At 37.3% G+C, this 25,828-nt stretch overlaps 1 protein-coding gene across 14 annotated transcripts in view; it reads left to right on the top strand.

Annotated features, from left to right (window-relative positions):
• PTPRK (protein tyrosine phosphatase receptor type K) overlaps positions 1–25,828 on the top strand; it is a 397,788-nt gene that overhangs the window by 366,486 nt on the left and 5,474 nt on the right. For 5 of the 14 annotated variants that reach the window (XM_027751912.2, XM_039381751.1, XM_039381749.1 and 2 more), the window contains 17 exons: positions 744–904; positions 3,027–3,062; positions 5,495–5,506; positions 6,657–6,841; positions 8,574–8,661; positions 9,460–9,536; positions 9,730–9,747; positions 12,177–12,213; positions 14,034–14,131; positions 14,822–14,938; positions 15,701–15,855; positions 16,979–17,114; positions 18,957–19,106; positions 19,678–19,851; positions 22,639–22,770; positions 22,991–23,116; positions 25,073–25,236. In XM_027751912.2, coding sequence (XP_027607713.1) covers positions 744–904; positions 3,027–3,062; positions 5,495–5,506; positions 6,657–6,841; positions 8,574–8,661; positions 9,460–9,536; positions 9,730–9,747; positions 12,177–12,213; positions 14,034–14,131; positions 14,822–14,938; positions 15,701–15,855; positions 16,979–17,114; positions 18,957–19,106; positions 19,678–19,851; positions 22,639–22,770; positions 22,991–23,116; positions 25,073–25,236 — 1,866 coding nt within the window. The remainder of the gene's footprint in view (positions 1–743; positions 905–3,026; positions 3,063–5,494; positions 5,507–6,656; positions 6,842–8,573; positions 8,662–9,459; positions 9,537–9,729; positions 9,748–12,176; positions 12,214–14,033; positions 14,132–14,821; positions 14,939–15,700; positions 15,856–16,978; positions 17,115–18,956; positions 19,107–19,677; positions 19,852–22,638; positions 22,771–22,990; positions 23,117–25,072; positions 25,237–25,828) is intronic. The other 9 variants (XM_039381752.1, XM_027751886.2, XM_039381753.1 and 6 more) reach the window with 3 other exon arrangements.

Consider the following 25,828-nt stretch of genomic DNA (forward strand, 5'->3'; position numbering starts at 1 on the left):
GGCTGTTAATTTGAGGGGTTTAGTTGTACAGATTAGGTTGCTCTTTAACTGTGATACATTCAGAGTGTAAGACTGTTAATGTCAAAATTGTGATGTTCCCAAACTGCATGAAAAAGTAGAATGATGAGGGTGGTTTTGTTCTTCAAAGAACCAAAGTTCAGTATCAGCAACAAAATGTGCTATCATGTTGTATCTTGTACACTGAATGGGCAGAACAACCTTTAACATAAAAGGTAATAATAATGTATATTGAATAATTATGTTTCTTTTGTTATTTCATTGGGTTTTTTACTAACAAAGTAATTTAGAAGGTTAAATGATTTTTTTCCCAACAACGCAGGCAAGGGGAATGAATTATCCATTTATAAAATCAAAACAGATATTTAAACAGAGATGGTTGATAAAACTGCATGCACAGATGCTTCTTATTTGTCATTTCAGTTAAAATGTAATTATATTCTCTAATTTGTTTATATTAGTGTAATTACTCCACAGGAAAAAAAAAATATTACCATGGTACAGAAGTAAGCATTTCCATTACAACATTTGTGTGTGTACAGAAAAGATATGATCATCACTGTTTCATAGCAGGGTGCATAGTTTATCAACTACATGCTGAAAAAGTTGTACACAAGGAAATCAGCCAAACCTTTGTGTCATTCAGGATTATAGATAATGATTACTGTAGACATCAACGTTCATCAAATATTAAGGTCGTTTGCGTTTTTTTCTTGGCTGGGCAGCAAACTTGCAAAGAAGCGCAAGGATGCCATGGGAACAACCCGCCAGGAGATGACCCACATGGTGAATGCAATGGATAGGAGTTACGCTGACCAGAGCACTCTGCATGCAGAGGATCCCCTTTCAATCACATTTATGGATTCACATAACTTCAGCCCCAGATGTAAGTAGACAGTGATATCTTCTATGTAGCGTAGGTGAATATAGAAACACAGGAAACAATTCTACTTTATAAGAAAAATGGTTTTAAGCTCCAGGTTTTCCAGGAACACTGGTAAAACCAAAGGTTAAATAGGACAGTCCATATGTTATCCTTATTGTTATGTGGCCAATTATTTAATTAAATACCTGCAAGTACTTTCACTACGCAACGATTTTTGTTTTAGGGAAACTATTCTACTTCTAGAATATCTCAGTTAAAATCTGAAACTGCGTTTTTCCTCATGAAGGTATTTAATGACAACATGTTAAATATTACTGTGTAAACCATGTATAGAATAATAATATGAGGTCCAAATTAATTTCTATTGGTTTTTTGGCAGTAAGAACATTGTAACAGAAGGAAACATTGACAATTTTCATTGTTGTTTGTGAAGTTTACGAACAAGCTTGTTAATATATCTGCAAATTTTTTCTATATTTGTATTCATTTTTTGTAGACTTGCCAGCTGTCTGGCAGTTTGGGTGTCTGCTAAGTGTCTGGGTTATGGCTACCACTGTCCAGCACTCTTGCCTCCCAGCATCTGCACTATGCCTTTCACAAAAGCGAGATCCTCCACTGGCAGACTGAATATATCAAAATAGTGTATAAGTTTCCAAGGGGAAGCAATTCTGTCATGGAGCTGGTGGGAACCTGACCTCCTCACACCTCCATGGACTTGTGGCTTGGCTTTAAACAGATCTGAGCAGCCTGAGCTACTTCTAAACTGGAATCTTTTGGAAATGGCACTGCATCTCTTTTCTCTTGCCTCCCATACTGCTTACCATGCATGAACAAAATACATCCCTTAAGACTCTTAAGTTCTTTCCTGGTTGTTGTTAGGGAAATGGATTTTGGAGGAGGGTTTATTGCTGGATTTATTGAAGCTTACCAAACTGCAAAGTGCTAACATTTTAAGTGTCCCATAACCAATTATAAATGAGAGTTTAGTATCAGCCTGGTAGTTTTTCTACACAGTTTTGGCTGGAACAGTTTGAAAAATCTCCAAAGTTTTATGTCTTATTGGCACTGAAATTTGTGGAGGCAGGAAGAGCAGAGACAGTTTGATATGGGCTTTGATGGTGGATCCCAGGCAAAGAATTCATCAGGAATTTACATGGCTACTGGTGAGCTGGGTCTGCCAGGCACTCAGGCAGCCTTCCAGATGGAGTGATGCAATGCCAAGAGCCCATGAGTTCCAGCCACCACACCCATCCTGGTTGGTTGGCAAAGAAGTTGGGCATTGCTGGTTTCTAGCATCCTAGGTATGTGATTTTTTTTCTGTGTTGGAGGATTCATTTCTCCTGACCATTGTCTGTGCTGAGATGAGTCTTCCAAGCTTTCAGGGTTTCCTGCTATGTGACAAACATTTAGGCAGATTGCTTGAGAACTGGAGCTTAATTTTGTCACAGAGAAGTTGATATTCTTATTTTGTGTTCCAAGTTGGAACGAAACCAAATCCTGGATTCCACCATTTCTGTCCAAAACAGCACATTTGTCTAGTGCATGGTTCTAGTTGTGATAATGAAATTCTATGAATTTTATTCAGACATCTGTATTGGTGTATCTTTGATTTTCCTATACTCATTAAGAGCAGTATCTTTGGTATTGCACATTAAAAAAGCTATTAACTGTAAAAATGTATGAAATTTTTTTTAATTACCTGGAAGATTTTATAGAAATACCATTTTATTTTGAGATGAGCTATTGAAGTATTATATGAGAGAATGGGTTTAAAAGGAAAGAAACAGTTCTATGAAAGTGAACCTTTATTGTGAGTGAAAGAACAATAGTGAAGGAGGAGCCCTTTCAAAAACTAAATTGCATGTAATGTCTTCTTTATTTCATTTCACTAAGAATCTTTTTGCCCTTATTATTACATTTCTGAAGTCCAAAATCGCTGCCTTTCATTCCTCTTTTATTCAGGATGCTTTCTGGAACTGCATATTCATTTTGGTTTTTTCTTGTAATAAAATTAATGGGGTTTAGTTATCAGTTGCTTATACTCTGAAGTATATTGTTTTTACTCTTAAAAATACACAAATTGAGGGTAATGTGTTTCTTCATGGGCTTTGTTTTTCTGCAGTGCCCAATGATCCACTTGTGCCGACAGCTGTGTTAGGTGAGGACCCCAGTCCTTCATTATCCATTCCTGCATGAGTTTTGTCTCCTTGCATGGTTGAACGTTGAAACAGCTTGTTTTATGTAAAACTATCCTGTTTTCAGAAAATAACTCTACACTCAGTTCATCAATTCAGAATTAAACTGGCAACAATTTTAGAATGAAAATTATTTTATATTCTCATTAAGATTTTATTCTTAGTCACTGCTAACTGAAGAGTAAATGAGGAAATAGGTAAATGGAAAATACTAAAATTTCTTTTCCCAGAGCTTTGAAACTGAGTTCCGATAAACTGACATGTGAAACTAGAGCTCTATTAAGAGAACCTTAAAAATAAAATTCAGGTCCATATTAGCATTATTCACCACCAAAAGTTCAATTTTCTAGGTAACAAGAATAAGAAAAATAGAAAAGAGAAAATTCTAGAATATCCAAGAAGAAACAACAGCTTTCTGTGTATGTTCTGAACAAATACTTCTGTATGCCTATATTAATTACACATTTCAGTTGACATTAGCTAGTAAATTTTTCAGCTTTTTACTTACTTCAGAAAGAAGAACATATGTTGGAATGTCCAGACTGCTTATGTCTGCTGAATCTAACACTGAATGTAGGTTTTAGAGTCACTGATTTTTTTTGATTTTTTTTTTTTAAATACGAAGTGGAAAGTATAATTTGTACCCCAGTTCTTGGCTGGATAAACACAATGTGCAGTATTGAGTTTCAGTCAGTTGCTGAGGTTATTTTAGGCTAAAAGACAAATATCAGGAAATGGGCGTGAATATAAACAAGTTGAAAATTAGATTCCTAGAAGTAGCACTTAAAGGAGCCTGGGGGCAATTTAGTCCCTCCTGTGTTTTGAGATGGGATATTATACATAAAATATAGACTCTTTCTGGCAATTGATTGCCTCATTGTGTTTTAAACATTTGGGGTGAACAGAATTTTGCTCTTGCAGTGGCATGTTCCAGTGCCTTGCTCCTCTTAAGTAAAAATAAAATTCAGATTCATGTTAGTAAAATTTGGGATCCAAAGCTCAATTTTCTGGGTGTTAATTACTGAGTGCTACTACTAAGTATTATTAATACTTACCCCTAGTATTTCCTAACTAGGCTAATCATTGCTGTGGATTGAGCCATTTCCTTTTGAGGGACTCATAGGACTCATGCTTCTGTCCTTTCAAAACAGTCTTTTTCCCATTGAAAGGCTCACATGTCCTCAACTGTCTCTCTTATAGTTGAGTTAAACCCAGTTCTTTCACTCATCATGTAGCTGATGTTTTCTAAATTTATTGTCATTATTGTCCTCTCAATGCTTTCCAACTCATAGGTTGAATTTTAAATTGCAGTGTCTCAGATCAGGTACAGTTCGTAGAAGAAGCCTCAGTGCTGAGCTGAGTGGTATAGGTACCCCCATATCCTACTTGCATTTTTCCTGCTATCCGAACTGTATTTTCTCCTTTTTATTGTGCTCACGTTGCTGACTTGCATTGAGTTACCTGTTAAAATCACAGTTATCACTAGCCAGTCCATTGCTCCATTCTGTAGTTTTATATTTGACTTCCCTTTCCAGTACACACGCAGTGTGTTGCATTCACCATTCAATTCACCTTGTTGATTTTCTCATTGTCTCCCAAATAATCAAGATAACTTTGAAATCTGATCCCATGCTTGTGAAATGCTTGTGGTACCTTACCACTCATATAAGAAAATACCCATACTGTCAGGGTATTTTCTGCTGTGGCAGACACAGATACAGACAATTGTGAACAGCAAGGGCAAGGAACTAACTGAAGAAGAGTTTAATAGTTCCTGTCTGCATTTCCATCTAGTGGTAATGCTATTCTGGGCACGATGGTCTCCTGGTATAAGCAAAACAATGAAAGTTAAAAGAGAGAATATTTTTCATTGAGTGGACTGAAATAGTGGGAGGGAAGTGTACAAGCTTTTGGACACACCATGTAAAAGAGGCTGGGTACCTGTAAACTTGTTCCTTTGGAACTGGATCATTTGGCCTACTCCATATAACCCTTGCTTGGCCCAGTGTCACAAAACAGTTTACTTGTGCTTTTATTTAGAGATGAGCAAAATTTTCTAAATCATAGAACACGTTCTTTTATATGAAACTCTTATTACTTTGTAGCTATACTAGATTTATTTTTCTTCATGTATAGGTTATTAATGCTACTCTCCATTCTGTGTACGTTAGCACTAAGTTAGTATGACAATTTTGCTTTGCTCAAGTCCCTATCATTACAGTGATGGCATAATAATGTGGCCCTTGTATTTTTTAAATGGCTTTCATTGTTACCTATTGTGAAGCTTTAACAACTTTTAATGTCACTTTCTTTTAGTCATTTTCTATTATAGTCCTGAAATAAATTTCTTATGTTCTGTTCACTCATTGTTTTTTGCTGCTTCAATGGGTTAAAGTGCCTATTACTGGTAAGTATACTGCAAGGAATGGGGAGAACTGCAAATCCTGAGGTGGTTTGAAATGTGTGCAATTTAATAGGGGTAACACTGCAATAAAAAGTGACTGCTGCATGTCACTCACGTTATTAAGCAGGTTAGTGAGGCATAAATGTACTGAAATTAGCAGCTTCTGTGACAGTTCAAAAAATCAGGTTTCTTAGGAGATTTCATTTCAGAAGGCATTAACAGGGTTTGCATTTTGGCACAATTGTAGAAAATACAACCCTTGAGGTGTTCATTTTTTTTTCCTAGAGTGTTTTGCCTTCTAATCTGGATCCTTTGCAAGGAAAATGGTAAACAGATTTCAAAGAAGTTTAGGAGGGGTCAGCTACCCACTTCTCGTTTCAGTAGCTGTTTTCCAAAAAGGTTTAAATTTGAATTTTTCTTCCTCTGCAAATTCATTTGATCTGATGATTGCTAATTTAAATAAAATAACTATTTCACAAAAGGGATTGACAAAATGCGATCACCTCGTGCATCTTTGATGTTTGGTTTTGATATGAAGATTAGTGTAGCATAGAGCATTAGAAGAAACTTCTTCGTTTATACAGAGCAAAAATTGTGGATGAAATCAGCACGCTCAACAATTTCATTTCTCTGCTAAAAGACCTGAGTTAAAATGACCACTCTGAAGTGCTGATTCATCTTCCTAAGTGGAGGTGGTGTTCTGAATCGTGGCATAATTGCTTTTTTTTTAACTGGGATCTCAACTGTTTGTTGGTTTTAGACAAATTATGTGCTGATATCACTATAGAATTATTCTAATTTATTGTTTAGGGTGTAGTATTGCTCTTGATACATATTATCCATTAAAAAGTTACTTTGGGTGATAGAGTCTGGAGTTTCCAAGTACATTAATGTCATAAAGTTTTGTAGCTTCAAATAAAATGCCCTTTAGACGTCTTTATTGTGGGATGAAGGACTGCAAACTTTCATATGAGTTTGCTGTTAAATTCTTTTATGTAATTCACAGTATTTATGTGCTGGAGAGTAAGTGCTTTGCGTTCTCAGAAATTAGATATGTTTTTGAAGGAAGAGGTTGAAAATAGATATTGATATGTATAGCAGCAGCTGTTATTGCTCTGCAGGTACCTAATGCATTGATATCTTGTGAATACAGATGAAAATCACAGTGCGACAGCAGAGTCCAGCCGACTCCTGGATGTCCCTCGTTACCTCTGCGAAGGCACAGAATCCCCCTACCAGACTGGGCAGCTGCACCCTGCCATCAGGGTGGCTGATCTCCTGCAGCATATTAACCTGATGAAGACCTCTGACAGCTATGGATTTAAAGAGGAGTATGAGGTGAGATCTTCAGTGGTGGGGCTTTGCTAGGAAAATTCCCTTTGCAATGGGCAGCCTTTTGTTTGCATTGTATTGGAAAAGGATGGACTAAATGTCATGGGTTTAAGTGAAAAACAGATAAACGGACATAAGATTCCTATATATGTAACCAAAAGTGAAATAGTGAATGGAGTCCAATAGTTTTAACCTTTACTGCTGACTAGTAGAAAACCCCTGTGTGTTCCTTAGGATATAAGAAGACATGTCCTTAATCTTTTTGACGTACTGTAAGAAGTTGCCACTCTTTTGTTGCTGCTCTTTAGTGGAAATGTTGTAATTAGTTATGTGAGCTATCTTCAGTGCAGATCTCCTGGATTAGGTTAAAGATTTTAACCTGGCTGGTTTCACAAGAAACATTGACTGGAAGCACTTTCATGATTTATTATAGCATCTCAGTAGGGCAATACTGGGACTTAAGTCCAACCAAGAAGCAGTAAAGACATGCTGAGGGTAGTAATGTCTTGAAGTTCTAATTAAACCTGCCTGAGAATGTCTACTTACAACTTTAATGTTAAAATGGAAGCAAAAAATTCCCAGCACTGGCGGTAGAAGATGAGTACAGATTAATTTCACTTCTGATCTCTGAATCTGTTGTGATTCTTTGGGATTAGAACATCAGGCAGGACACACAGAAAAGATGGGAATGGTACTGCCAAGGTTGCTCACAATACAGCTAGGTTTAAAATGAGTTTTCTCTGAGTAAGTAATCTCTTCTGACGCAGTTTTCAACCTTCTCTCCTTTCTGCAGCTGTCTCTACTGTAACATAAGAACTGGAATAAATAAATGTGTGGTTTTTAAAAGAATATTATTCTCTTTTCCTCTCTTTTACTTAAATATACTTCATTATGCTCTACCTAACTTCAGGGCTAAGGCCAAGTGTCAGCCACTGTTGGGGGGAGGGTGGTCCCTGATGCCACATCAGGTGTTTTCCTACTTACTACTTCTTCTATTACTATACACAACATCTATTCCCTGCCTTGGGCTTCTGGCTGTGCATTAAAGTTCTGTTTCCATGGCTACTGTGTATTTTCTGGAGATAACTTACCCAGATCAGGATAAGAGAACATCTGGAAGGAAGGAATAGCATAGACCTGCAACTGCTGTAAAATATCTACGAGCAATGAAGAAAAAACCAAGGAGAAATAAAAACTGCTTCTGTCGCTACTGAGAGATCAAACTCTTTAAGAGCTCAAAAATGTAAAACAATTTTGCTAGTGGCTAGAGGGAGGCATATGAGGAAAAGCAACATGAACAATGAACAATGGCAGAGGAGATTTCCTGATGCCTCTGTAGAAAGAAAAACCGTTTTACCAAGTGAGATGTGGACAGCGATGTAATGCTGGAGTAAACAGGCTGTATATTATGGTGTCTTGTAAGAAGAGTGATCAGTTTCTCTGTGCATTCTCAGTTTGCTGTCATTACTCCATAGCAAGTACGGATAAGCAAGTTTAGCCTTCCAGCAATTCCAGGATTTGGAATCCCTCTGGAGTTCCTCAGTGACTTTACTCATAGCAGTCAGAGGGAGCCTTCCTTCTTCTCTAGCTATATTTATATACCATGATACCACCTGGGTGACCAGGGCAGACAAGCCAAGCTGAGCTTACTTAATGGTAGAGCAGTTCTTTTAAGCTGTTATTTCTGGAGATAAATTAATGGTCAGAATGTTTTCTTTCGGAACATTTTTATTTATAGAGTTTCTTTGAGGGGCAGTCAGCTTCTTGGGATGTCGCTAAGAAGGATCAAAACAGAACAAAGAACCGCTATGGAAACATTATAGCATGTGAGTATCGGTGTCCTTGGTTTGAGCGATAGCTCTACTCGTGTGTTACCCATGCTGTGTTCTCTCTTCCTTTACAAATCTCCAGTGGCATAGCTGTTTAATACCCTCAGCTGAGAAACAGGACAGTGCCTTTTTCAGCTTTTTTTTTTGTCCTTCACAGTTCAACTTTCTTCCTTTTATAACTCAGGCTGAATTTCGCATTTGCATCTCCGTTGTGCAAGCGGTGGTAAGCATATATCAGCAACAAGCAACATCATTTGGATGTTGATTCTGTTTATTTGCAATTTGTATTGTTTTACCAGTGCTATTGAACACACAGGAATCAAGGTGCCAGAGAACTGTCTGAATGGGTAGACTTACCTCTTCATCGAATCCCAAGTGCATTGCTAACCCCCATGTTTTGACTTCATTAATGACTCAATATGAACTTGTGTAGGCTTGGGTTGGAAGTGAGGAAACAGTAATCAGCATTTTTGGTTTTCTAGATTGCCAGCAGTGGAGCTGATATTGAAAGGGACTTTGAGCAAGTAACCGGTTTTCTTTGTATCTTTTTAACCACGTGTAACAGTGCCAACACCTTTCAGCTACACAATGAAATTAAGTGAATGTTTTTTGAAATAATTGGAGACCTCAAACAAAATGGTTCTTTGTAATTCTGTATGAACACTTCATATTTAAAGATTGTAAATTGTGAGGTGCTTATGCCGGCTGATTTTGGTTTTCTAGATGACTTACCGTTAGTATCTTACTTAAAAAATCACACTTCAAAAAGGCTCCGTAACCACTTGGTTTTTACAGATGACCACTCCAGGGTGATTTTGCAACCTGTTGAAGATGATCCATCTTCAGATTACATTAATGCCAACTACATAGATGTGAGTGGAATGCACAGCTTTCTCCCTCTCAATTTGCCAGCTTCTCTATGTGAAATTATTGCATGCTATGCCTACAAATTTATTGAAAGCTTTCTTTTATTAAGAACAAATGTACACTTTCCTTGTTCTACGTCCTAGTACTCACTGACATTGTTGTGCTTTCTTTCACATCTGACTTTGGTTTGGGCTGTAGATTTGGCTGTACAGGGATGTAAGTACCACTATATGTGAATAACAGCATCCTATTGTAAATATTTAATATAGATATTGTTATTAATTACTTTCCTCTTCTATTTTTATCAGTTGATAACTATGCATGCCTCATCTAATTTACCTCATCTGTTCCTTTAAAAAATTTCTTTTTTGTGTGAATATTTTTTGTACCTGTTTTGAAAAGATAATTTAGCCTTTTAGCATAATTATGCTTTTTAGCATATTATTGGATGTTAGATAACTCAGGTGAGCCTATCTGTTAAAGAGAACTTACTGTTCTCGTGTTTTAGTGATGATTTTCGCCACTAGCTTTTCTTTTTCCCTTCCCATTTATATGTGAGAAACTAGATAGTATACTGTACTGTAATTGTCTGAAAATGTACCTGTGGAGTAGCCATAATGTATGTTTGGCAAAAAGGGAGGGATTATGACGTTTGTGGGTTAGGTTGGGTTTTGGAGGGGGGGGTTGTTTGTTTTTAACAACGATTTAGACAGACAATATTTAGGTGTCATTTATCTTAATGTGCTAATTTAGGTATTACAAAGTATATGCACAAACACATTTTATATAAATATTTTAATGTAGTAGAAATTTCCTCACTTCTGCAGAAAACCTCTAAAGTTCAAAATTCCATCAGAATACAAATTAAATTATAAATTTAAAAAAAAAAGTGGTACAAATTTTGCCAGATGCTTTGATTAACAACATATAACTTTTCTCTAATTAACGCGGTAGGAATAAACAAGATGTTGTATTCAAAGTAATTCCAAAGTAATTTGAAAGGTGGTGGAGTAACCAGTACAAATGTTTTTCAAATACGTGGAGTTTGATTACTTTTCTTTATAATTGAACCTTAGCAGTTTTTCCTGACCACTGTTAGTTGATAAATTATTTAAGAGCCCTTGAATTTCCAGGATATAAAGATTTAACTCTAGATATATATATATATATGTCTTTTTATTTGGATATTTTAACAAGGCAGTCTCTGTGAAATGATAGGCCCATGATATTTTGCCTGGGACCTTAAACAAGAAAACTCTCCCAGATTTGTAATAATTCCAGTTCCTTGAGAATATTGTTTTTCTGATTTAGGAGTGAATTGAATCTCATTAGAGCCAGACAAGAAAGCTACAAGTTAAAACTGGTACTTGGCAATTTTTAAGTGACACTTCTTTCTTCTTCTGGAAAGCATTACTGAATGTAAACCAGTGTAGCCCAGGTTCCACTTTCATAATTTGAAATTGGGGCTTGATATTAAGAACTACAGGAAAAATTTTTTAGTCATTTGATGCGAATCTTGGTCTCTTATAAAGCCAAGAGTAAGATACTCAGAAGTTTTTTCATAAGCCCCAGAGGAAGGTATTCTCTCTCTAAACAGGATAATGAAGCAGTCTGTGGAAAAGAATAAAACTTCCTTGGGTTTGTTGAAGTCCTTCAGTTTAGTAGTATCTTGTGAATACCAGGAATCCAAGGGCTTATGCTCCCCTGTAATGCAGTGCTTCAAGCAAGTGGCATAATAAAACTGTAACCTAGAAAAAAATTGGAGTTATTAAAATTTGCACATCATGAAATTCTGTATTGTCTTCTCACCAACAATACTGAACTCTCCTTCCTCTTTGTAGCTAAGTGCCTAGCTTGCACTGGTCAAAATGTACTTTGAATTATTTCCTTAAGAGCAGCACCTCTTTGTCTTGTAGTTTTTATGTGGACAATTAGTGCTATATAGTACTGGGTCTAGACCCATAGACCCAGCTACCTGGAAAAGCTTAGTTGTGTAGGGTTACCCATCTACATATCTATATCTATCTATATCTATCTATATCTATCTATATATACACAAGTATGTGTATATACTTGTGTCTATCATGCCCACTATAACTGATGCGCACTTTGTGCAGTCAAGCAGAACATTTCACTGCAGTAGGACCTCGATACAGTGCACACATCAGTGTCCAGCTCTGTCCCCATTAGTTAGAGCTGGGGTATATACCTCTGTGCCTTACAAAGATTCTCTGTTTAGAAGAAGAAAAAAGGTGTATATTTTTTCATATTGGCTAAGTTGGGAACACAGATCAACTACTGAGATAATATGGTGGCAAAGAATTTTTCATAAATTTTAAGTAAATGGCCCAATGTATTAGGCTGGGGAAATAATGTCAATAGATAACTAATTTTTAGGCACAGGGGACCCATCTAGAATACTCCTTCCCAGTACACTACAATGTCTGTTCAAGTCAGATGTTCTTATTTTCATTTTATCTGTTGTCATTCGAACCTTTTCAATATTAATTGTTTTTTTAGATTTTGAGATTCATGCTGCTCTTAAATATTGGTTTGTTCTGAAAATGTTGTCTAGAATTAAGGCTTTTATTTTCCACTCTCTGTTAGTAATATGGTACTCAAACCAACTTATATTGCTGTTTTAGGGATATCAGAGACCAAGTCACTACATTGCAACCCAAGGTAAGGATCTACCAGCTTTAATCAAATCAAACAAGTGTTCTCTGTAGTGTCCTGAAGTGTTTTGGTAAAATGGAAGTAGATGGAAATGCAGCATGCATAGTATTGTGAGTTGTCATCTTGTGTTATGGTAAAATAACATAGGTTATTTTGTTCAGGTGGAATGTGAATAAGTTCAAAAATTACACTAATTTATCGTGTTAATTAGCTATTGAGCAAATCTTTTAGTGATAAATTCAGATGATAAAGTCAGAAGCTACTACCATGATTTCCAATTATGAAGATGAATAGAGAAAAGAGATGTGGACAGAAGAGAACAGTTTCAACCTGCCTTGAGGCATTTTTCTTTCCATATTACAGTGTATTATTTTATTGTCTAGGATTTAGTCCAGGATGCAGTGAAGATAGTAATGATAAATTAAACTCTGTCTCAGAAAATCTGGGTAAAGTAAGTCCAGAGGACAAAGAGGACCCCTCTTTATAGGAAGGAGTGAGGGAAATCTTTGTCATGTAACACCCTACTAATAAAAAGAGGGGTTAGAGAAAAAAACTGAAATTCTATGGAAATTATTAATTTTGTGTTTCTGATAAAAAACAATGTTTTTCCTCACTGTGAGGAAAAACAAATAGGTTAGTCTAAGATTACACTGGAATATCAGAGGATATGAATTAAAGTAAAAATAATTAGATTTAGGTGTGCCATTATTTCATCTCTAAGTATAATCAGATAGCTGTCTGGAAATATCCTGTTATTTGTGCCCTTGGTCGATTGTAGCTGCACACAGGAAAGACAAAATAAAGACTTGTTTTAAAGCAGAACGTTCAAAGTTCTGTCCACGTGTTTAATTTTTGTGTAATTGCTGCCTAAATAGGTCTCTCTATGGTAGTTAAGGCTACATTTGCATTTTATTTTTGTTTTACTATGTAAATCATTGCACATAATAGTGTGTAAAGGAGACAAAAATGTATTGCTGTCTTTGTGTGCAGCCTTTGATCTAACACGAAGGAATATGTTTTAGTCTTCAAATGTGGCAGTTAGGTTTAGTGGTGCGCTCAGCAGTGCTAGGTTTGCAGTTGGACTCAATGATCTTAAAGGCCTTTTCCAACCTAAATAATGCTATGATTCTATGCGTGTTATATACAGTGATATTTATATTACTGCTGGATGGTCAGGAAGCTGTTTCTAAGGTTATTGTATCAGTGTAAAAACCTCTGTCACTCAGCATGTCTCTGCAGCAGAGCAGGAGGCAAAGCTTAAATTAGTGCTCTTCATCTGCCTCACAGAAAAGTGGTTAAGTTAGTTTACATACGCTGCAGTGGGAAGTTTACGGCTCAGCACCTACTTGTGTTTCTGAGCTTTGCCAGCATCCAGATGGTAAGTGCACAGTATCTGTACCAGCAGCCCTCTTGCCTGATACTTCACTCTGGCATGGGCATCTTGGTGAGCACCTGAAGAAACTGACTCTTAACACATTGTATTGAACAAATGGAAAACAAATCTGGAAGTGTAACTATAGATGTAGTCACACATTGCTGTGTCCTTGTAGTTTTCAAGCAACTTCTGGCATTTTGGTACACGAAACACCTGCTATTAATTTCTTTCAAGTGGTAATTCAGTTAAATTGAGAAGATTCAGCATTGCTTAGAAAAAAAATATAGTCTGGAAACTGTCACAATGTTACGATGATGTGGTTTTGCAAAGCTTTCATCTCTGAGCAAGTGTGCTCATGTACATCAGCTCTGAAAACCACTGGATTTTATTTTTAGCACTTGCTTTGACTATTATTTTTTTGCAGAATATTATCTGGATTTTTTTCTTACAGGTCCAGTTCATGAGACTGTATATGACTTTTGGAGAATGATATGGCAGGAGCAATCTGCTTGTGTTGTGATGGTCACAAATTTAGTGGAAGTTGGGAGAGTAAGTTTTTGGTTTTGTTTTGTTTTTAATGCTGCAAGCTTAAAAAACAACCTGCTGACAAGACACACTATCGGCAGAATGTAGAAGGGTCTTGTGAAGGATGATCCTGCATCCTGAGAGGGGAAGGGGCAAGAGTCCAGACATTGCTGCCATTATAGCATTGCATAAAAATGACTTCTGAAGGTGTTTACCTTGTTGCTTTCATGACTAGTGAAAAATTGTCTAAATCAAAAATTCATATTTCAGCAATATAGATTTGCATATTGTCACTGAAATGAGGAGAGTAAGTGGACTAGTGAGGAAATGAGCTTCAATATCAGTGGCTAGAAATCAGCAAATTGTTTATAGTTCAGCAGTAACACATCCCTCAGGGAGTTCTATAAAGTATCTGGGATTACTTGCAACAGTTTGATTATGGATATAAAATACATCCGAGTTTAACCTAAGTGGAAATGTATTCCATAGCTCAGCACTAAAAAAAAATACAAATACTCATTTAAAAGTGAATTTGGCATCTAAGTACAACTGTGTAAAGCAGTGGAAACACCTTGTAGCTAGTGCTTAACTTAAGAGCCATTAGCCATGACAAGCCACATGAGTGCACGGTCATTTTGGAAATAAATGTGGTGTCATTTATCCTCAAGCTTTTCTTTTCCACTGGTGTAAAATACATACCCATTTTGTATTTAGGTCAAGTGTTACAAGTACTGGCCTGATGACACAGAAGTTTATGGGGACTTCAAAGTGACCTGTGTAGAGATGGAGCCCCTTGCGGAGTACGTCGTCAGGACATTCACTTTGGGAAGGGTGAGCAGTGAGCACATTTTGAAAGGGCTCAGCAAAATACTGTTCCCTGGTAGCAAGTAGGATGAAAGAGGCTATGCTGACATGTATTCCTGTAGAATACCAAATCCCTTTGGCTCATTAGCAGGCCCACAGTATAGGCACCCTTACCTCACCATGGGAGTTTTGCATTGCATCAGCACTATCCAAACATGTATCTCACTGTGGGACTTTGAATTTCCCCAGAAACGTCAACTGCTGCCCTCCCCTCTCTGATAGTCACCTCTTCTCCATAGCCATGCTTCTGAGCTAAGCTCAAGTACCAGGTTATGAGTCATGCCTGCTGTTCACCTCCTTTCACTCTGTTTTGACTGCCGCTGAGTCAATCTCAATCAAAGGACAAACTCTGTGAAGTGCAATATATGTGACACAGTTGTGGTCTTATGGTAAATCATTTTACTTGCCTTTAAAGGTATCAGACCATTGTCTTAATTAGCAAAACTTCTGAAAATCAATATAAAATGCATCTAAGTCTGTAACAAACAAAAAAAAATCTAATGCAGCAAAACTAGCATACTTAATGTTGAAAGTAAAAATACAAACTTCAAAATTAAAAAAAAACCCAGTAACATCTGTAAGCTTCCTGTGGGTCTTTGCTTTAAATAGTGAAAGGATGAAAACTGCATCTAGATTCTATCGGTATGTGTCATCGTTATTGGAGTCAGATAAAATCTAGTCTATGAAATACTTTGAATGTCATAACCTTTGGTTTTTTGCCTTTTTCAGAGGGGCTACAATGAAATCCGTGAAGTTAAACAGTTTCATTTCACTGGCTGGCCAGATCATGGAGTTCCTTACAATGCCACAGGCCTGCTTTCCTTTATACGGAGAGTCAAATTATCTAACCCTCCTAGTGCAGGGCCTATTGTTGTCCATTGCAGGTGTGTATAGAAGGGGCAAGATTGATTTTTTCAACAAACGTGTATATGATTATTTACAGTAGTCTACTCTGGAGCATTCATCATTTCGAATTGTTTTGATTTTGTTGTTCCGGTTTTGAATTGCCTAATTCACACTGCAGTAGGATTTGGCTGTCTAAAGCAATGTCTGGAAATAACCAGATTCAAGTACACTTTTCCTAAAAGCAATAACCAGAGAATTTCTTTTTCCTGCAACATCTGCACCAGCTAAATCATATAATACTTTAGGCTATCATTTTAGGTAACCTACAACAATTTTGTGACAGCATTCGAGAATGAGCGTAGATATATCTGCTCTGATAGTTTGGTGTTGCATATAATGTCTGAACAGATTATTAATTTAAATCAAAGTAAGCAACTAGATGAAGGAAGATGGAATGAGGTTAATGGCAACAAATACAGAACGTTGTTTTTCCTGTTCAGGTTTTGCAAGGTTTTGTTGTTGGGACACAGTCCTTTGACAAATAGAATTTGTTTTCAGCAAATGTGTGATTTTCTTAAACATTTTCATCAAATGTTTAATTACATTTTGTACATAAAGTTACTTGGCCTTTATAGATTTTAATAATTCAGTGTGCAAAAACTGTCCATAGCTTTATGTAAAACCAAAATAAATCATGAGTGAATCTTCTGAATACTGTGTTTAATGTGCTGTCTGAACTAGCTTGGAACTTGGCCAGTAAAACGTATATTTGAGTTTCTGGTTGCAATATATATCACTTAAAATCATCCTTAGTCTTATTAAAGAAAAGATCTGTCATATTCTGAAGTGCATAAGCTTAATCATGCTCCAGATTTCAGTTAAACTAATTTTTTTTCTTTAAGTATTGACCTGGATGATAAAAGGAGGTTCTTTTTTTTTTTTTTTTTTTTGCTGTTACTTAGTGGCTAAAATCTGGTGGAAAAAGATTGTTTTGGACACATCAAAAGATTTAAAGAACATTATGATGAGAAGATAAAAATTAGATAGTGTTTGTGATGACAGAACTGAATGTCGTTATAAAAATGCCATCAGTAATGGTTATAAAGTTTGTAGATGTTTTTTCTGGGGATATTCCTAACAGTATTTACTGGTTCTTTTTAGTGCTGGTGCTGGACGGACAGGTTGTTATATTGTGATCGATATCATGTTAGATATGGCAGAAAGAGAAGGTGTTGTGGATATCTACAACTGTGTCAAAGCTTTACGGTCCCGTCGCATCAACATGGTACAGACTGAGGTATGGCAGTTCGCCTTCAAAGCCTTTTGAAACAGACTACGTCAGAATTTCACTGTGGCTGTGAAAAGAGCAGGCAGTGGCCTTCTTGAGGGTTTATCTCCATCAGGGAGCATTGCTTAGTGTTAACAGTGCCCAGAATGAGGGTGGTGCAACAAACGTGACAACTCTTTTAGTCTTCACACAAACAAGTGCCCACCTCACTGGGTAACAAAAGGAAAGCAAGGAGGACTTTTTTAGGGAAGACCCTACGTGAGACCTGTCTGGGACATTTCTCCCCAGCTCTGGTATCAGCAATTCCAGGAACCCACAGGTGGAATTTCAGCAGGTTGCCACTGGTTTTAGACCATCTCCAATCACTTTATCTATTGACTGTTGCACTTTATGTCTATTTCTCTCTCCCTTTTCAACTCTGTTTTTGTTTGCTTTATTAACCTTGCTGCCAAGCTTTTACCATTTTTTACCCTTTTGGTTTTTCAACATGTCTTCAGCAGATTCACAGTAAAAACCATTGCCTTAGTAATGAAGCTTAGTAATGAAGTTCCCATTCTGCCACCAGAGTACCATTGAGCTTCCACGGAAACATAGGTTATTGGTTTATATTAAGACAGGCGACCCGAAGTGGTTTGCCTTTTCTCTCCATAGGGACATCTACCTGAGAAGTTATTTCATCTGTGACCACATGGAAATCTCTGCAGTTGGCAGCCAGGCATATCAGTGTAATTTGGTGCAGTTTTTATTCCATGCTTCAACCTGTGTCAGTTGAACAAATAAATGTTCATGGTCAGCTAGTCCTGCTACAGGGCCATTAGCCTTTGGGAAGTGCCTGGGATGTAGTGTTTCAGTCTGACTGCTTCAACTATCCCACCTGAGTCTGCATGTGAATTAACACCTCTATTATTATTCCTTTCTCTTTCTCTCCTTTTTGCCTCTTACCTTCTCTCACAGGTTCATACTTACGTAGAAAAATAAAGCTGTAATTGCAGCAAGTTCTTGTTATATAGGCAATCGTGATGCCAATAGCTCTATACCTGTGTGGGTAAGGCAGCAAAGGCTGTAGAGACAGAACATGACCATGGTCCCTGGACACGTGCTGTTTCTACAGGCACATATTAAAGTTTGTGCTGTTAGAACCTCATTTGTATACACAGTAACTAGGTGAGGCTGGCACAGTTCTAGACATGGTTTACATCTATTACTCCAGGGGTGAGTAAATATAATGGGCATTGTGTAAAAATTGACAGAAGACTTAATTGAAATAGTAGTGCAGTTATCTAGGACTCAGGCTATCTCAAGGCAAGTCGGAAAAAAATGGGAAGAAATGGTGCTTTTGTTGGAACATACTTGAATTTATTACTGGCCTAGAGCTGGCTATGAGGCAATTGGGGTACTAGCTTGCACATGCATGAGGAGAGTGCAGTGTGCCAAATACTGGCTAATCACACTAGTAGTGCTTGAAGCAATTTACTCTTTCTGTTATTATCAGAAGTCTGAAACCTATTAAAAAAATTAGTATTGCCAACAAGTCATTGGCATATGCACAGAAACCCATAAGCACTGCAAGAAAACTAAAAACCTCATGTTAAATAAATTGCTATCCCCGCTTTGTTAAATTTTACTGAATTTAAATTGGTCATGAAGAAAATGTCCTTGTTAACTGCACCTCAATAAGAACAAGACTGTGTTTGTATTAAAACATTATTTAATGTATTGATGGACACTACCATCATTATTTAATGTATTGATGAGTTTTACAGTGTGCAGTAAATCTGTTTATCCTAAAAGAAGGAAAGATCTGTTGTTTTTAAATGGCTATAATTTTTGTTTCTTTTCCTGATTTGATAGGAGCAGTACATCTTTATTCATGATGCCATTCTAGAAGCCTGTCTGTGTGGAGAAACTGCCATTCCTGTCTGTGAATTCAAAGCTGCTTATTTTGATATGATTAGAATTGACTCTCAGACAAACTCTTCGCATCTCAAAGATGAGTTTCAGGTATTCACAGTTCCTACTAACTCTTGATGCAACAACAATTTTTTTGCCTCTAGATACATTTAATTTATTTCAATGAAAAGGCTTTTCAAATAACTTTAATAGCATTTGGTCTCTAGCTTTTGTACACAAAATAAAGCACCTACATTTATGTGCTTTGCAAAGTTGTTTTAAATATGGAATATCCTTTCTTTAATAAAATAGCTTAGAAATATCTGTCTGGAATAATGAGCAGTGAGTAGGAACCAACAGAGAGTTTTGGCTTGCATTTGCACAGCTAAGGAATAGCTCTTTAGGGCTCCAAAGGATCTTGATTTTTAATTCCTTTCGGAAAGGATGCTGTCATGCGGAATGTGTTCAGTGGTATGTGGAGTGCCTTTCATACCCGCAGCTTAACCTCCCTTGAAAAGCACCAGCATGTCCAACAAATGGATAGGAGCTCATATTTGCTAATGTCTTCTCGCTAGCGCCTCACGTTTTCTCATACTGCAATATTTTACATTAAAACTTGCGGAATCTTGAGTCCATTTTGTGTTGATTCAGCGCTCTAAAGCAAGCATCCTCTTTCCCTTAGACCCTGAATTCTGTGACCCCTCGCCTGCAAGCAGAGGACTGCAGCATAGCCTGCTTGCCAAGGAACCATGACAAGAACCGCTTCATGGATATGCTGCCACCTGACAGATGTCTGCCTTTCTTAATTACTATTGATGGGGACAGCAGCAACTACATCAATGCAGCTCTTATGGACGTAAGATACTATCTTCTTTGTCTGCACAGTTTGCCATGAAAAGCTCTGTAATATAAGAGAGAGCACTTGCTGGTTTAAGAAAGGGTAATTCTTTGTTACTGCAGTGCCCAGTAAAACAGTCCTAATGCAGAAGTTTGGGGGGAATGGGTAAGAAGCCCCACTAGCTTGTGTTGTTTGTTCAGAAGGTTTGTTATCTTTAGCCTTTTGCATCTTTGTGGGACCCACTGGAAATCTCACCTTTTTAACAGCATTATATAAAGCTCGAGTCTCTAGATGTCCAACTCTCAAATCTCAGCAGGATCTCAAAAATCTGCTGTTTGTCAGATAACCTGTCTGAGCATGACGTTACTATCACTATTTCATAAAAAAAAACTTTCTATATTGAGGCAGGAGTGACAGAGGAAGAAAAAAATTGTTTCTTTGGCATGTTTGGGTATAGACTTGGGGGTTTTGTTGTTCATATTTTGAGTTGCAACTCTTTAAAGTTTAACTTTGAGTGGCAGAAGTACTTGTCAGGGGAAAAAGTGAATTAATAGGAAAAATGGAGTTGAACCTGCTTATACAGGTCTAATTGATAAATCTGTTCATCACACATGCTTCTATATACCTCCCATTGGCATTTATATATATATAATATATATATATATACCTCACATATATATATAATATATATATACCTCACACATGCTGCTATATACCTCCCATTGGCATTTCCAACAATAGGCCCCTAAAGCTACCTTTACAGTAAATACTTAAACAAGTGGCCTGATTTCCAGGGACACCTCACCTTCCTCAAAAATAAAGTGGTGTCAGAAACTGCCATGTCAAGGAGAGATGCTGGAATAAAATAGCAAATAGCAGCAGAAATCATTAGCACTGAATGATGTAGCCATCTTTGAGTTCTGCCTGAGCTAGTGTAGGAAACATTTGAACTGATAGCAAAATGCAGTCCCTAATCTCAGAATTAGCTATTGTGCCAAAAAGATTAGAGGAGTAGCATGTGTAAGACCAGTGTATTAGGGAGTCACTGGGTGACTGAGTCAATGGATGAATAAAAGCAGTGAGCAGAATTTTGGTAGCAATCAAAACTGTTTAGAATTGCAGTTAAAATTACATTAAGTACCTGGATAAAATTGATGGACTATGGACCAACCAACACAGCTGCACAGAGGAGTGTAGTCTGGGGTGAAAGGAAGACAACACAGGCTGTGGGTGGCAAGAGGACTCTGAATGTGCAACAGTATGTGGCAGCAGGGACAAGAACCAAGAAATGTATTAATGGATCAGAAATCAGAGACAAGTAAGGAAAGGCAGAAATTTTTAAGACTGATTTATTCACAGGGGGGGAATTACTCCTGGACAAGGAAAGAGAACTTTCAATAGCAAAATAGAAACGGAAACTTTCCTCTTATCTCAAGAAAGACTAGAAATTATGGGGAAGAGGGATAGAAAAACATCAGCTAGGACATGTTCTATTTCTTAAAAATACAGGGGAAGAACCAAAATTGGTTGTTCCTGTGTTCTTCCTGGGCAGATCTAGGAAGGAAGACACAAGCTGCTACTACCCCAACATGATTCCTGCATTAGAAAAGGATAGGAAAAATTTAGATTAAAAAAACTGGCAGCCTCCTTACTCTCTTGTCAAACAAGTACTGATCATAAAGACAAGTTACAGTACAATAATAACAAGTTATTGGAGGGTATGTCAGTATATTGCACATGAAGATCCCTTATATCAATCTTCAAACAAGTAAGCTTCCATACTGGAAGTGGTTTATCTATGGTACTAGGTCTTTCTCTTAAGTTAATTTACTTAATTCAGTAAAAAAAGAGCCAGACTGCTTTTGGTACCAGCATTGGTGCTAAACATGGGGCTTTCTGTGTTGCATACAGTAGTCCCAGCAACTTCTTTTTCAAACTGGTGACTTAAAATCCCATCCACCTCCAAGAACATTCACCACCTTATTCCATTTCTCAGATCAACCTCTTGGTGCTTCCTTACTACCTCATATCTGTATTCCTTCACTGCAGAACTTTTCCATGCATGGTTGCGAATTGCCTGCAAAAGACTTCTGATCTCTCCTCTTCTGCTTGATATTTGTAATAAATGTACATCATCAAATGAGCCCATCAACTGTTAGTTGTGTCTCAGTTAATCTGTGCAAAGCTGGAAATCCCTACTTGCAGTTGTGTATAACACAGCATACAGAAAATGGAACCTGTGGTCATGACAGGAAATAGTACTTTACTGTTTAACTTACGCTTTCTGCTGGAAATGGGCCCCAGTAATCCTGAAAGTGGTTCTGTGGGTGACCCTGTGGGTGTGCACTGTGAAACAGAGTTTGGGATTGAGCTTAGTCCCTGGTTCAGTCACGGAGTTCACCTATAGCCTGCTGTGGATAGGGTGACTTTCTGAGACCTCTGCACCCCTCCCTGTAACATGGGGTGAAGGTTTCCTGCTTGGTCTCCTGGACACAGTGCCTGGAGCAGAGTTGCCTGAACCTCAGTTCAGCAGAGCCCTGAAGAGCACCATCAGTGCCCAGAGCATATCGAACTGAGAAAACAGGGCTTGGTCTGTAACCAAGCAGAAGGCAGACCTGAGCAGAGTCAACCTCTTTGTTCTTACTGGAAATGATAATGTATTTTTAACTGTAACATCTTTGGTGAAATCTGGTGTAGTTGATGTTACAGCTTTGTTCTATTTTTATGGTTTTTTTCTGTTGCAGTGTTTCAGTAGAAGTTAAGTACTTCCCCTACAGGTACTAATAAAATTATTTGCCTTTACAGAGCTACAGGCAGCCAGCAGCTTTTATTGTCACACAACATCCTTTACCAAACACTGTGAAAGATTTCTGGAGATTAGTGTATGACTATGGCTGTACTTCTCTTGTGATGTTAAATGAAGTCGACTTAGCACAGGTTAGTTTGGAGCTTGAATTTTCCATGTACCGTTGCGTGCTTTAATCACTCTGCATTCACTACATGATGAAAATGTAGAGGAGTGCAGTTATTTTACGGTTATTCTCTGCTTTACAGAAACTAATCAACACTAGTTGTTCACTGAAGGTCTGCAGTGGATAAGGCAATGCTCAAGGTGTAACTTACAACATTTAATTATGTCCATTTTGTTCTGGTGCAGGGCTGCCCACAATACTGGCCCGAGGAAGGGATACTGCGGTACGGTCCCATCCAAGTGGAATGCATGTCGTGTTCAATGGACTGCGATGTCATAAACCGAATTTTCAGGATATGCAACCTAACAAGAGTAAGCATTATCATAACAATATGTGACAGAAAAATATGTTATTTTTAATGCTCTCTAGGCTGTTCTACTTTTTAATTTTGAATAATAGTAGAATACTAATGTTCTTAAGACATTAACCAGAAAAGAGTCAGACAAGCATCACTGTCTAATACTAATTTCTAGTATTTTTCTTTAGCTATGCACTAAACAGAGAGAGATTTAGGGAGAGTGAGTGTTTTTCTGTGACATTTTCCCTCATGAGTAGATGTATGAGAAGTATTCTGTAGTCTGCTTGTTTGGTGTACAGTAAAAGAAATATCCCTGTAATGAACATGTAGTGACAAGTATTTAGTTCATAGGTTTGATAAGATGTTTTCCGTGGTAAATCAGGAACAGGAAAGCTGAGGCTGGTTATACAGCCAGGACCTTCTCAGCCTAAGATGTGAGAACCACAACATAAAAGGAAGATTGTGGCACCCTGTAAAGCAGGGCGTGAAAAAAGTCTGAAAGCTCCTCTGCCTCTGAAGGGTTCTTCACCACTGTGCCTTGACCTACATTTATCATCTTTTTCTCAAGCTCAGTAGCAGTGCCAGTCTTGCATTCTTGTCAGCTCTTTCATACCTTGCACCATCTTGTCTTTTTGCTATCCCACAGTGTTTCACACTACTGCAGCATCTTCTCAGACCCTGTTTGCCACACAGCATTTCCTCCTTTGTCTCACCTCTATGCATCACTTATTTATGTTGTCTGCCATTAAAGAGTTACAGATGCTTGTGCCACCATTCTATGTACAATTAACCAGCAATCCCTATTTTACTTACCAAGACTGCTTTGTATTTTTCATCCAATACTGACTTTACCACTGACTGCTACTTGGAGTATATGTTTAACTTTCATTAATGTTGAAGGATAGCTGTGGGGAAAACTGATTACTGTGTATACACAAAGATTTTTCTTTTTATTTGATTTTTATTTTCATTTTTCAGAAGCAGAGGTCAGTTTTCATGTGGCCAGTGTTTTACTCAAACTTTTATTTTGCTTATATTCAGAACTATGAAAAGCATTTTCAGCTTTTCATGCCTTGTTTGGAAACTACAGGAAGGTGTGGGTGTGGGCACACTGGCAAATATTACATCATAGCACTTTTTTGTTGTATTTTGAGACTTCATCTTTTTTTTCTATTTTTTTTGGTTCATTTCTTATTTTTGTTTTTTCCATTTCTTCTTTTTTTATGATGTTTTGATTTTCTACTCCTCTACTCACTCTCTCCTGTGGCTTTTTTGCCTATACGTCTTGTTTTTAAATATCTCTCTGCTCTGTTCTTCCTTTTCTAAAATCCACAGTCCTACTCCTTTTCATCATCTTCAGCTGCAAGAAAGTGAATAGACTATTTATTCTTCCTGTTATTGAGGCCTTTCTTGTGACAGTCTAATTGTATTCAAAACTCTCCCTCTATCGCATCTAGCATATGGAAAGCTCAGAGATTGGCAGCAAGGCTGTCATGAGTATCATCTGGCAAAAAGGGAAGACTTCAAGGACAGTAGTTGTATTTGTGCACCAATATTACTTGTTGTTTATTTGTAATGGAATCAGTTCATGCTTAGGAGTCAGAGATCTGTCTTCATATCTGCGGGTCTAAGAACTTAACAGTGATTTTTTTATTGATTATTGATGTTAACCCAGCTTGGCACTTAGAATCTAGGGAATTTGTCCATTTAAAAGTCAGAATAGGTTACATTAGTGACTGATAAACTATGATGATGTCTTCAATGTAGTCCTCTTTTTTTTCCCTTTTTTGACATCTTCCTTGAGCTCAAGTGGTGCAATTTAATGGAGAGCCTACCATGCAATGTATATACTTGTTGGGATCTGTTCATAATATAAACACTTAGGTTTCATGTTAGTTTTATATTTTTGTTTTCTAAACTAAGATGTAAAGGTGTCGTTTTGACCTAAAGGTCTTTGGTTTTCCCTCAGCCACAGGAGGGCTATCTGATGGTGCAGCAATTCCAGTATTTGGGATGGGCTTCTCACAGAGATGTACCAGCTTCCAAGAGATCCTTCTTGAAGTTAATTCTGCAGGTCGAAAAATGGCAAGAGGAATGTGAAGAAGGGGAGGGCCGGACCATCATCCATTGCCTGTGAGTAACTTGGAGAAAGTCAATTGCTGTTCTTCAAATAAATGGTTATAAATTACTTCTTGTTTTAAATTTAAGCAGTATTCTTATGGATACCTTCTTTTTCACATGCCCTTGTTACTTTTATTAAAAGAAAGTAAGTACCACTGCTTTTGGTCAACTTTTGGATTTGTCTGTATCAGGTCAAGGTACCATGGGAACATGATACTACTGTGATACTGTGTATTTGCCTTCTTCTGTACATGATAGCATTTTTTTCAGGTACAAAACCTTTACAGATAAACAACTTCTGCCCGGTTTCAGAAGGAAGTCTTTTTTTGCTGAGTGCCAAATAGTTATTTTTTTGTGCCACTCTTGCATATAGTGTGCTGCATTTTTTCCAGAAGGAATGCCTACAATATTTTGAGGTGTTTAAACTGAAAACTATGGATATATGAAACCAGAGAAAAGTTCTATTACAGTACATGATCCTATAACTATTGTCAGTAAATGACTGCTGGCTGCTTATCTGGACCTGATGCTTAAATGGGAGCTGGTTTGAGAGTTTTGAAAAGATGGCATCTTTTTCTCCCTAAGCAGAGAATAATTGATCTCT

The sequence above is a fragment of the Pipra filicauda genome, unplaced genomic scaffold, assembly GCF_003945595.2.
Source record: "Pipra filicauda isolate LSUMZ 115617 unplaced genomic scaffold, ASM394559v2 scaffold23_size5868930_pilon, whole genome shotgun sequence".
Taxonomy (NCBI): domain Eukaryota; kingdom Metazoa; phylum Chordata; class Aves; order Passeriformes; family Pipridae; genus Pipra; species Pipra filicauda.